The sequence below is a fragment of the Podarcis liolepis genome (assembly GCF_965112155.1).
Source record: "Podarcis liolepis genome assembly, chromosome: 3".
Lineage (NCBI taxonomy): Eukaryota > Metazoa > Chordata > Lepidosauria > Squamata > Lacertidae > Podarcis > Podarcis liolepis.
Window position 1 is genome coordinate 16,181,437 of NC_139557.1, and position 14,318 is coordinate 16,195,754.

General features: G+C 43.6%; 1 protein-coding gene across 3 annotated transcripts in view; it reads right to left on the reverse strand.

Moving 5' to 3' along the window:
- Nucleotides 1–14,304, reverse strand: part of ZC3H13 (zinc finger CCCH-type containing 13) — a 51,188-nt gene extending 36,884 nt beyond the window's left edge. Inside the window, exons 1-2 of one of the 3 annotated variants that reach the window (XM_083493744.1) lie at nucleotides 13,989–14,304; nucleotides 1,692–1,817 (exon numbers count right to left, since the gene is read on the reverse strand). In XM_083493744.1, coding sequence (XP_083349870.1) covers nucleotides 1,692–1,808 — 117 coding nt within the window. In that variant the 5' untranslated portion in view covers nucleotides 1,809–1,817; nucleotides 13,989–14,304. The remainder of the gene's footprint in view (nucleotides 1–1,691; nucleotides 1,818–13,988) is intronic. The other 2 variants (XM_083493745.1, XM_083493746.1) reach the window with 2 other exon arrangements.
- Between the last annotated feature and the right edge of the window lie 14 nt (nucleotides 14,305–14,318).

Consider the following 14,318-nt stretch of genomic DNA (forward strand, 5'->3'; position numbering starts at 1 on the left):
GTGTCTGTGCGCACACGCACACTTGCAGACATTTGTTCTTAAGTTGTTGACGTATGTAGTTTAGTCATGATTTTGTACTCCGCTTAGCTGTATGCTGCTCATCTCATCTAAATAGTAGGTGGCCTCATAACAGGCTTTTTAAATAGGTGACTCATAAATTTAATGTGTACTACCTCAGATGTGAAGTGTGCATGTAAACACTTTCTCGTGTGTGTGTGTCTTTTTTCTGATGACCAATCGTCTACTTTAAAAGAAGCAAGTACAATTCATCCATGCACACATCACATCCTACAGGGTATGGGTACGTTTTGAACAAAAAAGCAAAAATAAATAAATGGTCCTCAATAATTATAGCACTCAACAGATCTGAGAAATGGCACTGAGAACAAATTGCCGTCTCGCCACACCCCACAGAAGGGTCCTTCAACCGTTAACTCCCTGCATAATTCAGACTACAGGCCACAGGAATAAACAAGGTGCATTACATCAAGGGAACCTGCAGAAGAGGAATGTCTAAATGGTTGCAGCCGTGAAGCCAAGCTGCACTAAACAGGGAAAGACAACACCACCACTACCTTAACAAGCCTGTAGCCAATCTCGCTTGGGGGAAATGTATTCTCTATTCCACACATGGATACCATATCATGAAATCAAAAGTTATCCACATATTCTCCCCAAGAAATATCGTAAGAGAGCGAAAGCCAATTTGGATTTAGCATTCCTTGCTTAGTAAATCGTAATTTATTAAGCTGGGGAAAGCATCAGCTCCACATGGCCATGCTCTCTCATCACATGGCAGCTTCAGTGTTGCAAATGGGGTAGATTCTGGTTTAAGACCCTGATCCTAACATTAAACCCACAGTGCCCATTTTGGAGGCAATGAGGATCTGTAAGTTACCATATTTTTCGCCCTATGGGACGCACTTTTTCCCCTCCAAAAATGAAGGGGGAATGTGTGTGCGTCCAATGGGGTGAATGCAGGCTTTCGCTGAAGCCTGGAGAGTGAAGCCTGGTGCGCACTGACCCCTCTTGCTCTCCAGGCTTCAGGAAGCTCTCCGCAAACCTTGGGAGCCTGGTGGGAAGTCACACCAGGCTCCCAAGGCTTGCGGACAGGAGCCTGCAGGCCGAAACCGGGGGAGCACAGCGGAGCGCACCCCGGGCTTCGGGCAGATATCCGCGAGCCTGGGGAGACCGGTGGGAGTTGCTGCTGGGCTTGCCACGCTTGCGGATAGCAGCCTGTTCTGGGGGCTGGGGAAGCTCGGGCTTCCCCCGCCCCAGCCCCGCACCTGGGGGGGGGGGGGATATATATTTTCTTCTTTATCCCCCCCCAAAAACCCTGGGTGCGCCCTATAGGGCGAAAAATACGGTAGTTTAATCAGGGCAGCAGCACCATAGTTGGCACATGGAGAAATGAGCATGTGGGCCCAACGCTCCTTCCCATCTCCCTGAACCATATTTAGAAAGCCAACAATGTTACTTCGGAACATGGCTCTCTGTCCATTCCACCCAGCCTCGTCTCCGGATGTGCCATGCTCTAATGCCCCCAGCATTATAATCCACAAGGCATCCGACTGCAATAAAAAAGCCTTCATAAACTCCCACAACTGGGGGAAGTGAAACACTATTCCCAAACATGTCTGCTCTACGAGAGGAGGGGCTACATTAAATACAAATAATACTTTTCAACTCACCTCTGCAGTACTTCCAGTGCTGGGTCCAAGTCTTTCAAATACACTGGGTCTTCTGGATGTGCTATCAGATATGGTCTTGGTATTTTCCACTGTGACCTTCCTTCTAATTTTTGACATTTTGTACTACTTCAACCAAAAAAAAAAGCAACACTGTAAAATTCTCAAGCTGATCTATTGCAACTGAACTCATAGAAAAAATCATCTTCAGGAGTTTCTGCAGAAATCAAAGCAACAAATACTGGATTGTATTCAAGATGAATTATTATGATTTTATTCCATACTAGTTATGACCAAGGCCCATGTTTATGCTATGTTTTGGCTTCTTTACCCTTCCTTAACTATCATCTCAAATAATATCAAGTCTAAGTGGCACCTAAAACAGACTTATAAAGCTAGACTTTTTCCCTTTCCTAAACAATAATTATATCTGTAGCAGCAACCAAAAGTATTGCTGGCATCAGATACCAACGTGCCTAGAAAAAATAATGCCAAATAGATCAGTCTTTGTGTCACAGTAGTTTTTCTGAATCTGTAAACAATAGCAAACAAATAAATACCAATGTTTGTAATGTAATCCACTGTTCTGGGTGGCTTCTTTCAGAGATAAGATTGGCTGCTTCTCCTTTGAGCTACACGATCCATTACCAGCAAGAGTTCAGGGGGTAAGCATTGGGACAGATGTCAGATCCCAGCCAAAAATAACATGGAACCTACTTGTGCTCAAATGTATCCAATAAGCCCTATTTAGCAGCCAACTGTGATACTAATGCAATTTAGACCCATTTGTAAGATGAACTGCGTTCTTGATCTGTGTAATTCAAGCCAAGTGGCACTCATCTTTTTCCAAGTATGATAATCACATCAAAAGTTTGCATATTTTCTCACTATTTAAGGTAGGTTCTGGTGCATGCTAATTTATAGGACTGGTTTTTCCAGGGAAAAGGCTTTCATTTTATAATCTTAATAACTGAAATTGCAAATCCAGCATGTAACCAACACATCTGTTCCACTGATGGGGAAATTGCAGCTCAGGGAGCAGGATGGCAAAGGAGCAACTGTTTTCAAAATGAGAACTCATTAAGTGAATAGCATAAGGAATACTTAACAATAAATTGGAACAATCCCTTTGTCAGGAGGGAAGATGAAATGAACACCAACATTTCAGGCCCAAGATGGCAATTTTCTCACTGAGGTAAGGGGCATCTACTGTGAATGAAGCTTGTCCTCCGTGCACACAATATTTGTGTGGGAAGTACCGTATTTTTTGCTCTATAAGACTCACTTTTTCCCTCCTAAAAAGTAAGGGGAAATGTGTGTGCGCCTTATGGAGCGAATGCAGGCTGCACAGCTATCCCAGAAGCCAGAACAGCAAGAGGGATTGCTGCTTTCACTGCATGGCGATCCCTCTTGCCGTTCTGGCTTCTGAGATTCAAAATATTTTTTTCTTCTTTTCCTCTTCCAAAAACTAGGTGCATCTTGTGGTCTAGTGCGTCTTATAGAGCGAAAAATACGGTAATTGCAGGTGAATGTAGTATTATACCAAAGGCATTGCTATCGGTGAACCTGTTGTTGGATATCATGCTATACCAGTATCAGCACAGCAAATACGTATTCGTCTCTCACAAGTCAATGGCTGTGTTTGCCTCCCGCAACTGTCTCTTGCTACCCCGCTCTACCATCTTCCTTCAAATGCCCTTTCCAACCAGTGAAACAGAAGCAACCTTGTTTACAGAACGTGAGTAGTGAGAAGACAGATTAATCACTGGTCCTGGTTCAGACAACATACTACAGTGGTACCTCTAGTTGCGTTCTGCTCTTGTTACGGACTTTCAGCTTACGAAGGCGGCAACCCCAGAAGTGTTTACTTCCGGGTTCGCCACATGTGCATGTGCAGAAGTGATCTGTGCACTTCACACATGCGCAGAAACGCTCGATCGTGCCGCACACATGCGCGGAAGAGGCACTCCAGTTGCAGACTTCTTGGGGTGCGAAGTGCACCCCGAAACAGATTAAGTCCGCAACTAGAGGTACCACTGTACATTCAAATATTGGCTTACCTGGCTACAGTGGCGAAAAAGGACTGGGGAGGAGTAAAGCAACTGAAAGCATAGACCATTCATGCAATCTTGCTAAGCCAAGGTTCAACTCAGTATGTCATGTTAACCAGACCATTTACAGTGGACCCTCTAATTACATACCGCTCTGGATACGTAACTTTCATTACGATACGAACGCGGCAAACCCGGAAGTGTATACTTCCAGGTTTCACCGAGCACACATGCGCACAAGCGCTCTGCGCACTTCACGCATGTGCGCTGAAGCGGCGCCTCTGCCTGTGGACTTTTCAGGTTGCGGACAGACCACCCAAACAAATTTAATTCGTACCCGGAGGGTCCACTGTATTTATTTTGATAGGCAGTCATTTAAACCCTATACATACAGAATCTATCATACGTCTTTGTTTTTTGCTGCTGCTGCTGCTGCCACCAGGTGAATCAGCTGTTCGGCGGAGTAAAGCAGCTTTTGCTGCCACGCTACCCTCCAGACCCTGATTCACTGGGTGAATTCACACTGCTAGGTGAATCAGGCAGACCAGACACCCCTGTGGATATTTTCACCCCCTCCCATTGCAAGAATCTCCTGATGTTTTCAGAAAGGAGGGGGCGGAAACTGCTCTTTGCTTCTTCCGCTCCTGCCTGACTCTGTGTGGAGTCTGAGTGTTATCCCTGTAGAGATTAGATGGCTGAGTGAGAGCTGTAACACTCATGCAAGCCAGTAGCTCTTTAGTTTTAGTTTGCAATAGCTATTAGAAAATAAAAGAAGTTATGCTTCACAGCTTTCTTCCGTGATGTTCATACTCTGCTGAGTTTGGTGCTCACAACTCACAGTTGTGGGTCCAGTGCACTTAGACCTGCTTTCCAGGAGTGAAAGGTCTCTGGAAGTGCTTCAGTTCACCTAGCCCAGTCGGGGCAGATCCAGATATTGAGCCCAGTCGCTGGCATCGGCTCAAAGGTGTACTGACAATCCACCCCCACCTCCGATTCACCCAGCAGCCAATGAATGAATGAATTGCTGCTGCAGAGCTACTGAGTGAGCAAGATGTTTGTCAGGGTAGAGCAGTAGCAAAGACCCTGCAGACCCCAATTCACTAAAAATTCACCCAGCAGTAATTTTTTATTGCCGCAGGGCTGCCTGGTCTGGAAGGGGGTGGGGGGTGGGAGTGCCGTGACATTTTATTTTGGCACCTACAACCTAGGTTCCAGGAGCCACATGGCCCCTAGCATTCCTATCCCATCCTCTAACACTGGAATCTATAGCAAGATAGCAAATGTGGCCCCCTCCCAATGTTGTTTGGCTATAACGCCCACCATCTATTACCTATGCTAGCTGATGCTGATGGGGAGTTGTGGTCAGGGCTTTTTTTTCAGCTGGAACTCACCGGAACATTGCTCTGGCACCTCTCAGGTGGGTGCCACTGCCATTATGAAAGAACAAGGGAGGTGTCTATGGTGAGTTTTGGCACCTCTTTTTCTAGAAAAATAGCATTGGTTGTAGTCCAACATCTGAAGGGCATCACACTGTCTATCCCTCACTTGTAATGTATAGTAGAGGATCTCATTTTAGAACAACAGGATAGGTTCCAGGTATTTCCCAGAATATACATTTGCCTTAAGATTTTTCAGGGGGGAAATGAAGGCATTCTAGTCATCTTAAAAAATAATAATACAGTGGTGCCCCGCAAGACGAATGCCTCGCAAGACGGAAAACTCGCTAGACGAAAGAGTTTTCCGTTTTGGAGGTGCTTCGCAAAACGAATTTCCTATGGGCTTGCTTCGCAAGACGACAATGTCTTGCGAGTTCCTGCTGGGTTTTTTTCCTTTCCCCCCCTTTTTCTAAGCCTCTAAGCCGCTTATCAGCTGATCTGATCAGCAGATAAGCCGCTAAAAGCCGCTAAAAGCCGCTAATAGCGCTAATCCGATAATCCGTCAATGGGCTTGCTTTGCAAGACAAAAAAACCGCTAGACGAGGAGAATCACAGAACGGATTCTTTTCATCTTGTGAGGCACCACTGTACACAATATTGATTTTAAATTTGATTTGTATTGTAACCTCTCCTGTTATCTAACCTGAATTTATGCTCATTAAGTTGCTATGCTATTTATGAAATAAATACATGGAGAATACATGGAAAGGTACAGTTTGCTTTCCTATGTCATGATGCACCCTCCAAACGCAGCTTTGACTCAAATGTGCAAAGCAGTAACATAGGCTCCACTCTTCAATATTCCAACCACCTTTGCTTGCCCCAAATTTTAATGGTTTGGTGTAGAACAGTCCCATTGTCAGAACTTACTGGGGATCGGTGGGCCTTAAACAATATGTACTCAATTTCAGTGGTCTCTGTGGTCTGAAAATACCATCACCAGCTGTCAAGCCAACACAGGGTTCTGGGCATCATCCAGTCAAGTCTCACAAATTCCTACAAGGTTTGGAGCTCCTTCCAAAACAATTTGTTTTGGAAGGGACAATTTGTTTTGGAAGGGAACCTTAGGGTCACCTAACTCAACCCACTGCAATGCAGGAATTTCAATAATCCTAAAATAGTGGCACTTATCTTTTTTAAAAAAATAAAATTGGTCCATCACAACTTCAATAGGCTGCTTATTTTATTTATATCCCAACCTTCAACAAATTATCAAGGCAACTTATAATATGGATGGGGAATCTGGGGCTCTCAGCTTACAGTTTAAATATGCCATTTTCAACAATATGAAAATAGAAAGATCATTTCATGAATCAACACTACTTCGTTTTCCAACTATCTGGAGAAATATTATTCTACCCTGAGGCCCTGCAACCAAATGGTGCAGTGGATGTTGGCAGGGTTTCCCCCTCCATTTTTCACCTTTGGGTTTTGGGTGGACACACAGGTGACCACCTACATTAAATTATTTGGATTGTTCAATGATTTATGTGGACACCCGCACCTCTCTTTCATCTCTGGGGACATTTAAGAATAGCTTTTCAGTGTGGACCAGAAAGTGACCTACATATACAATAATATGGTTCTTTCTACCCAATCAAAATATGTGTGTGTGTGTGTGTGTGTGTGTATGTGTGTGTTTGTAGATGTAGATATGTCAATAATATAATCTGTCTTACTGTATCAACAATCAATTCTATTTCACCCTCACATTCAATGATATGAGGCTGGCAGGCTGGGGGGAGAGGACCCTTATAATTTTTCCTGCAGTGTGTGTGTGTGTTTGTAGATACAGTGGACACTTGGGTTGCGAACGTGATCCGTGCAGGATGCACGTTAGCAACCCGCAGCGTTTGCAACCCTTGTCTGCACATGCACGGGTTGCGATTCGGCGCTTCTGCACATGCGCAAAGCGTGATTTAGCACTTTGGCACATGCGCCGAAACCCGGAAGTAACCTGTTCTGGTACTTCTGGGTTTTGGCGGTCCGTAACCCAAAAAAACGCAACCTGAAGTGTCTGTAACCCAAGGTATGACTGTATAGATAAGTAAATAATATAATCTGTCTCACTGTATCAGCAATCAATTCTATTTCCCCCTCACTCAGCCAACATTCAATGTTATGAGGCTGGCAGGCTGCGGGGAGAGGACTATACACCCTTATAATTTTTCCTGCAGATATTTTTGTACTTGTGCATATGTTCATGGTTACTCCTAAGGTGACAAGCAAGCAAGAGAAGGGCCATCAATATTGTTCTGGCTGCAAAAGTACAAGTAAGCTTTAATTGCTATCAGTATATGGTTATTTAAAAACAAACAAACAAACATATGGGATTCTTAAGCAAGTATACCAGTTTTAAAAATTCCTTTGATCTAGAGACCTGAAATTTGTTGGCTGCCAAAAATAATATTATGTTTCTTGTTTTACTATTGTTTTAACAATAGCTACCACAGCGCTGTATACTAGTCAGTTCAATTCTGAATACAAGTTCAAACTATCACTGGATAAAATTGATTCCGACTGGACGCTGTTCCATGTTCTACAAGTGGACTTCCACTTGCACAACAGAAATTCTCCTTCCTTTCCTCCCTTTTCAGCACCCCCTCCCATCTTAATACGCTCAGGGGAATCTCCTGACACTCTGGAACAAATCTGGGGGGCACATGGGGGCTGGCGAATCCATTCTACCAATTGTGTCCTTTCCACTGACAAGACAGACATTGCTGCATATCACCCATTAGGGTTACATACATAAAACACAAAACTGGCAAGTATATCTCACACACTGATTACTTAAAACGTGCCTGTCTAGTTTCAAAAATACTGCTGACATTCTTATTTAAACAACTGCTAGAGACAATATCAGATTATTTTCAACTGCATTTTTTCCCTTATCTCCCTTTCATCATATCCAAAGACTGTTTTACAAAACTAGGTATTTAATCACCATAACTAATTACAAAACTGCCTGTGCAGACATGAAGAGTACATGTGTATAAAAAAATAGGTCATGTATTGTTTTTTGCATGCATCCAGCTGGATCGTGGTGATAGTCTTTGCAGGCAGTTATAGATCTAAATTTTCTCAACACTCTAAGGAAAGTACAATTCCCAGAATTATTGGGGGGCGGGAAGAACTATAATAGGCAAACGTAAAACATAAACTGTGTACCATATATACGTTCAGAAAGCACCTCTTACATGAGAATTGCATGCAATGCATGGGGCCAGGAGCTTGAAGACAATTTCAAATCCTAGGTCAATATGTAAAATGTACAAAAATATGAAATCCATGGGATGGGGGGGAAATGGGTCCTCTTTTTAGTGGGTGGGGGTGGAAATTTTGGGACTAAATCTATACAATAATTTCTTATCAAACCTAAACTTATTTTACTGTTTTAACACAAAATGCATTGTGTATAACTTAACTGCATCCTTTAGTGTATTTATGAAATACACAGAGCAATCCTATGCATGCTTACTCAGAAGTGAGATCCACTCTATATACTGTACCTTACTATTGGGTACGCTTGCATGGTGTGTAAGGATAAGTTGTTTCCGGGGAGCAAGAAACTACAACGAGGAAGGGGTTAAGTCAAATGGACTGTATACAGTGGTGCCTCGCAAGACGAAATTAATCCGTTCCGCGAGTCTCTTCGTCTTGCGGTTTTTTCGTCTTGCGAAGCACGGCTATTAGCGGCTTAGCGGCTATTAACGGCTATTAACGGCTTAGCGGCTTTAAGAAAAAGGAAACAAACTCGCAAGAACTCGCAAGACGTTTCGACTTGCGAAGCAAGCCCATAGGGAAATTCGTCTTGCGGAACAACTCAAAAAAAAAAGAAAACTCTTTTGTCTAGCGAGTTTTTCGTCTTGCAAGGCATTCGTCTTGCGGGGCACCACTGTACATGCATTTAGTATCTCTAAACTAAGGACTCAGGTGCACTGGTAAAGAGGAAACGCTTTATATGCGTTATAATACTGTGAAACCAGATGGCGCTGATGTCTTTTGTCAACAGTATTTCCATTATGAAATTTACAACGTGTTTAACTCAATCACTTTTTTGATGTGTCTAGATCCAACCTAGATCAAAAGTCACCAGAAGAAGGCAAGAAGCAATTCACAAGTAATGAAGGTCCTATATACTCCTCTCATAAGGACAGCAGAATCTTATAGGTGCAGAATGTATCTCAGATTTGAATTTTGTGTATGTTTTTGGTATACACAGGAATTATAAATCTCTGATGCTTTATGCAGATTGTCTGAAGACTGAAAGGCAGCATAAAATATAAAAACACAAAAATACATATCATAATAGCAAACAATAACAATACTCGCCATCCATCAGTTTCAAAGATATTTTATGAAAATCTTCATACTACATATTCCAAAAGAAAAAAAAATGCAGATGACGGGGTTATCACTATTCCCCCAAAATTCCAGTTATTCTTTTGGGGGGGGGGATTTAAGTCTTTGGGAAAGAAACCAATTTTTCCCACCCATAATTCCCCCCCCTTTGCTTTCACAATGCCATCTGGGGTATCAGGATCAAATTTCTAAGAATTTCAGCAACCAAATAGACTCCTCTTTTCTATTTCCACCACCTCGTGGACTCGCCATGTGATAACACTTACTTCCTTTTCTATGAAAAATGCAAAAGTCTCACATTCACTGTCCTAGAGAATGGTATTTTCATACTTCCTACCTTAATGGCACACTTCATCCACCAATTTTCTTGTGAGAATTCCCTTCATGTGCAAACAGTTCTAGGGAATGCATTTTGGGGTGCATTCCCAGTTCACACAACACACCTCTAGAAATGCCAACATATATGTTATCAAGGAAAATTGGCATTGGTGGTGGTTGATCTGTATTTCAGGCAATTTATGCACTAATACTGAACTTCTCACCAAGAAACTTCCAGGGTCTCCTAGGAACACAGTTAGTATTCTTCATACCAGCTTCTACTCAGAGTTTCTACTCATTGATAGGACAAACACAGGACCAACCTCACATGCTTCAACTGTGGGCTAATACTGTATTTTTCGCTCTATAAGACGCACCAGACCACAAGACGCACCTAGTTTTTGGAGGAGGAAAACAAGAAAAAAAATATTCTGAATCTCAGAAGCCAGAACAGCAAGAGGGATCGCTGTGCAGTGAAAGCAGCAATCCGCCTTGCTGTTCTGGCTTCTGGGATAGCTGTGCAGCCTGCATTGGCACCATAAGACGCACACACATTTCCCCTTACTTTTTAGGAGGGAAAAAGTGAGCCTTATAGAGCAAAAAATACAGTATATCCAAAACAGCCAATTCCCTCACACTGCAGTTACATTTTACTGCAATTTTTATTACATTCATAATATTTATTAGACCTATATGCCACCCTTCTTCGTAAGATCTCAGGGCAGTTCAGATAATATGAATGTGAAGGGTTAGGGTTTAAAAAAACCTAACCCTTTGCAACTCCTCTGTATCCTGTTTGTGGTTTTCTATGGATGTTTTAAGGGTAACTATTGAATTTAGCTCTTTTGAAATAAAAGACTGCCAGCAAGATGCATGGTAATAAGGAGTTTTCCTTATTATTATTACAGCCTAAATATTGGGGCAAACCTTTTGTATTTGCCTTGTTACCAAAGTCAGAACTCTGATCCACAGCAACTTCTTATAAAAAGAAGCATTGTTAACTTTATATCCAAATTTCAGTAGGACTGAGTATGGGTTCTTTTAGTCAAATTGGATGGTAGAATAGCAGCAACTTAAGAAAGGGAGTTGGTGTACTGTAGAACATGCACCAACTGAATATAGCACTCTCTGGATAGAGTCAAATGACTTAAGACTGCAATTTTACGTACTTACTAAGTGGGACTTCTGAGAAAGCATACACAAAACTGCAGTTCCATACACTTACCTGGAGTAAACCTCACTTAACACAGTGAGACTTGATTTCAAGTAAACATGCACTGGCTTGTGCTGCACAGTTCTAAATCTTTCTGATAAAGGGATCAAATTGAAAGAAAGCAGGGAATTTCAGCTTCCCACACCAAAATAAAAAACATTATATCTGACAAAATTTCATTTTCTATATAAATGCTAAAAGGCATGGAATCCCTGCTGTCCTCCCTTTGAATATGGGCATTCAAAAACAAGGAAATCAGAGGGTAACGAGCAAACATTACATTTAACTTTTTACCACTGCTTAGTCTACAAAGCTAAAAATAAATACTATTTTACCACAAAACTAATGTTACAGTTCTGTGTACGCCGACTTGAAAATATGTCAGAAAATATGTCAGAACTATTAGTAGTCCTAGCAATATATCTTTACTCAGAGGAGATGAATGCCACTATAGCTATGGTAGAATAGTGGTAGATAAACCTTTTCATAAAAACAGCATCAAGTGTTTTCCCAAATATGCATACTCAGAAAAAAGTCCCACTGAAAACAGTGGGGCTTCCTTTCAAGTTCATTTGGTCTAGATCTGTCAGTGTCCTGCTAACGTGTTCCAGCGAACAAACCTCTCAGTGGATTCAATGCTGAAATTGATGATATATATTTTGGAGTACAGAACCTTTTGGCCCAGAGTGCCAGATTTTTACCTCCCCACACCCTTGTGAGGCAACTTTCACAAGAGGGCATGACCACCACCTGACTGAATGTGACTCACCTGCCTGTCAAAGTAGGCCGTTGGAGTGTGGTGGAAGGAGAATGGTGGGACAAGACTGGCCCACAGGCCAGAGGTTCCACACCCCTGCTATTCTAACCCTCTTCTAAATAATGCTGTGCCATAAATCCATGAAAACAAATTACAGAGTGCAAAATTAAATGAAGAAAACTGTTTCCTTCATATTCTGTGATCTAGCTGGCCACTGTCAGAGATGTAATGCTGCACAGAAAAACCCACTGAATCCAGCAGGTTTCTTGGGTTCAGGGAGGCAAAGGAACCCATGCCTCTGGGTTCAAAGATCTACTTCAGCATTCAGTTTTCCACACAGTTTTTTACCTGCCTGTCCATCACCAGATTCAGAGTACAAGTTTATCTTAATTCCCACCCAATATATTTGCAAAAACAAACATATACCCATCACTAAGCACCATGTGATGCAGGGTGCCAAATTCTAGAGCACAACTGAACTTTTCAAAAAAATGTTTGCAGTGAATAAACTCTGCACATTCATGGTGTTAGGACTTTAGAGAAGTTATTTAATTTAATTTAGGGGTTTCTATCTCATCTCTCAACAACTTGTGGCATTCTAGATGAAATGTTCAGAACATAAGTGCTTTCATAACCACTGTAGCCTGCACATACTATCTCATACTACACTTATGGCAACAAAAGATTTCTTAATGTATTTTTAACGTACAATAGTATTGAAACTGATTTTCAATCTTGTCCCTCCTTTTTCCATTGCTAGAACTTCAGCTGGTTATTAGTTTCATGCAAACACCCATATATGCTGCAATTTTCACAGCAGTCAGTGTCAGTCACAGCAGTCACCTGCTTCTCAATTAACACCCAAGACTTCTTTCCCACTCTTGTCTTTTGCTTCCATCTTCACCACTTGTCCTGTGGGCTTATTCAAGGTCAAACTAGCCCCTGTCTTCATGCTGAAGAGGAGTCGGCACTATTTGTCACCTCACTTGGCTGCTATTTCCTTGTCAACTCACAGCAAGATCCTATATTGGTTCTTTGCCACCAGTGTTAGGAAATCAGATATTTAGACTGGATGCCAAATGACTCCTTAAGCCAGGGTTACAGTCGCCAAAATTGGAAGCCTAGTTGTCACTTGGAGGCCAGATGGCCTGAAAGTCGTAATTTTCCATATGACTTTTTGGTTCCTGAAATTCATTGTGCAGATCAAACAGTATTCTACAGGATGTGTTGCTAAGTGTGTAAAAACAGTCAAGATCCAAGTATTCCCCAGGCACCCCACACCTGCAGACGGGGGAAGACGCCAGGCGCGATCCTGGCACCCACAGGCACCTTCACTTGGTCGCAAGGTGCAAAATGCGCCTGGGGAATTTCAAACGCTGCTTGCCGCCTCCCCAAGGTGGGATGTGTAGAATTGGCTAAAATAAGTGAATACACTCATACCTCGGGATAAATATGCTTCAGGATAAGTATTTTCGGGTTGCGCTCCGCGGCGACCCAGAAGTAACAGAGCGCGTTACTTCTGGGTTTCACCGCTTGCGCAGACGGTCAAAATGACATCACGTGCACGCCTGGGAGCGGCAAAATGAGACCCGCACAGTCGCGTCTTACATTCTGTTCAGGATGCGAACTGGGCTCCAGAACGGATCCCGTTCACATCCCGAGATACCACTGTACAGTGGAACCTCTGGCTGCGAACATGATACATGTGGGAAGCATGTTCGCAACCTGTAGTGCCGCATCTGCGCGCGCACGGGTCGCAATTCGGCACTTCTGCGCATGCGCAAAGCGCAATTTAGTGGTTCTACACATGCGCGAGCGCTGAAACCCGGAAGCAACCCGTTCCGGTACTTCTGGGTTTGGTGTGGTGCACAACCCGAAATTGCGCAACCTGAAGCATCAGTAACCTGAGGTACCACTGTAAATAGAAGTGGACTGAATAACTGCTGGGCAGGGATGAATACTGCTGCTCCTTCATAAGAGTTGGAAGGGACCAACCAGGAACCTTTTGCCCCATGCGGGGCTCGAACCCACGACCTAGAGATTAAGAGTCTCCTGCTCTACTAACTGAGTTACCTCAGGCCTACAAAATATAAAAATGAGGGTGAAATAACTGCCCCCCCACTGGCCCTCCCCTCCCCCCCCACGGCCCAAACGACTCACCTGCTTCCTCCGCCCCCGACCTGCTCCTCCTCCCCGCCGCCGCCACCGCCGCCGCCGCACAGGGCGGAGAGGGGGGGAGAGGGCGAGGGGGGAGTCCGTCCTCCCGGGCCTAAGAGCCGCGCCACACGGGGAGGAAAGCGGGGAGCAGGCCTTGCTCCGGCTGCCGCCGCTTCAGCAACAGCAGCACCACGACGGCGACGGCGGCGCCCTCTTCCCCTTCACGGCCCTATTCGCCTGAGGGGGGAAAAAAACACCACAGCGCAGGAAGCCCACTGCCGCCCTCCCCCAACGGAGTCGTTTACCCCCCTCCCCACTGCGCCTGCGCGACCA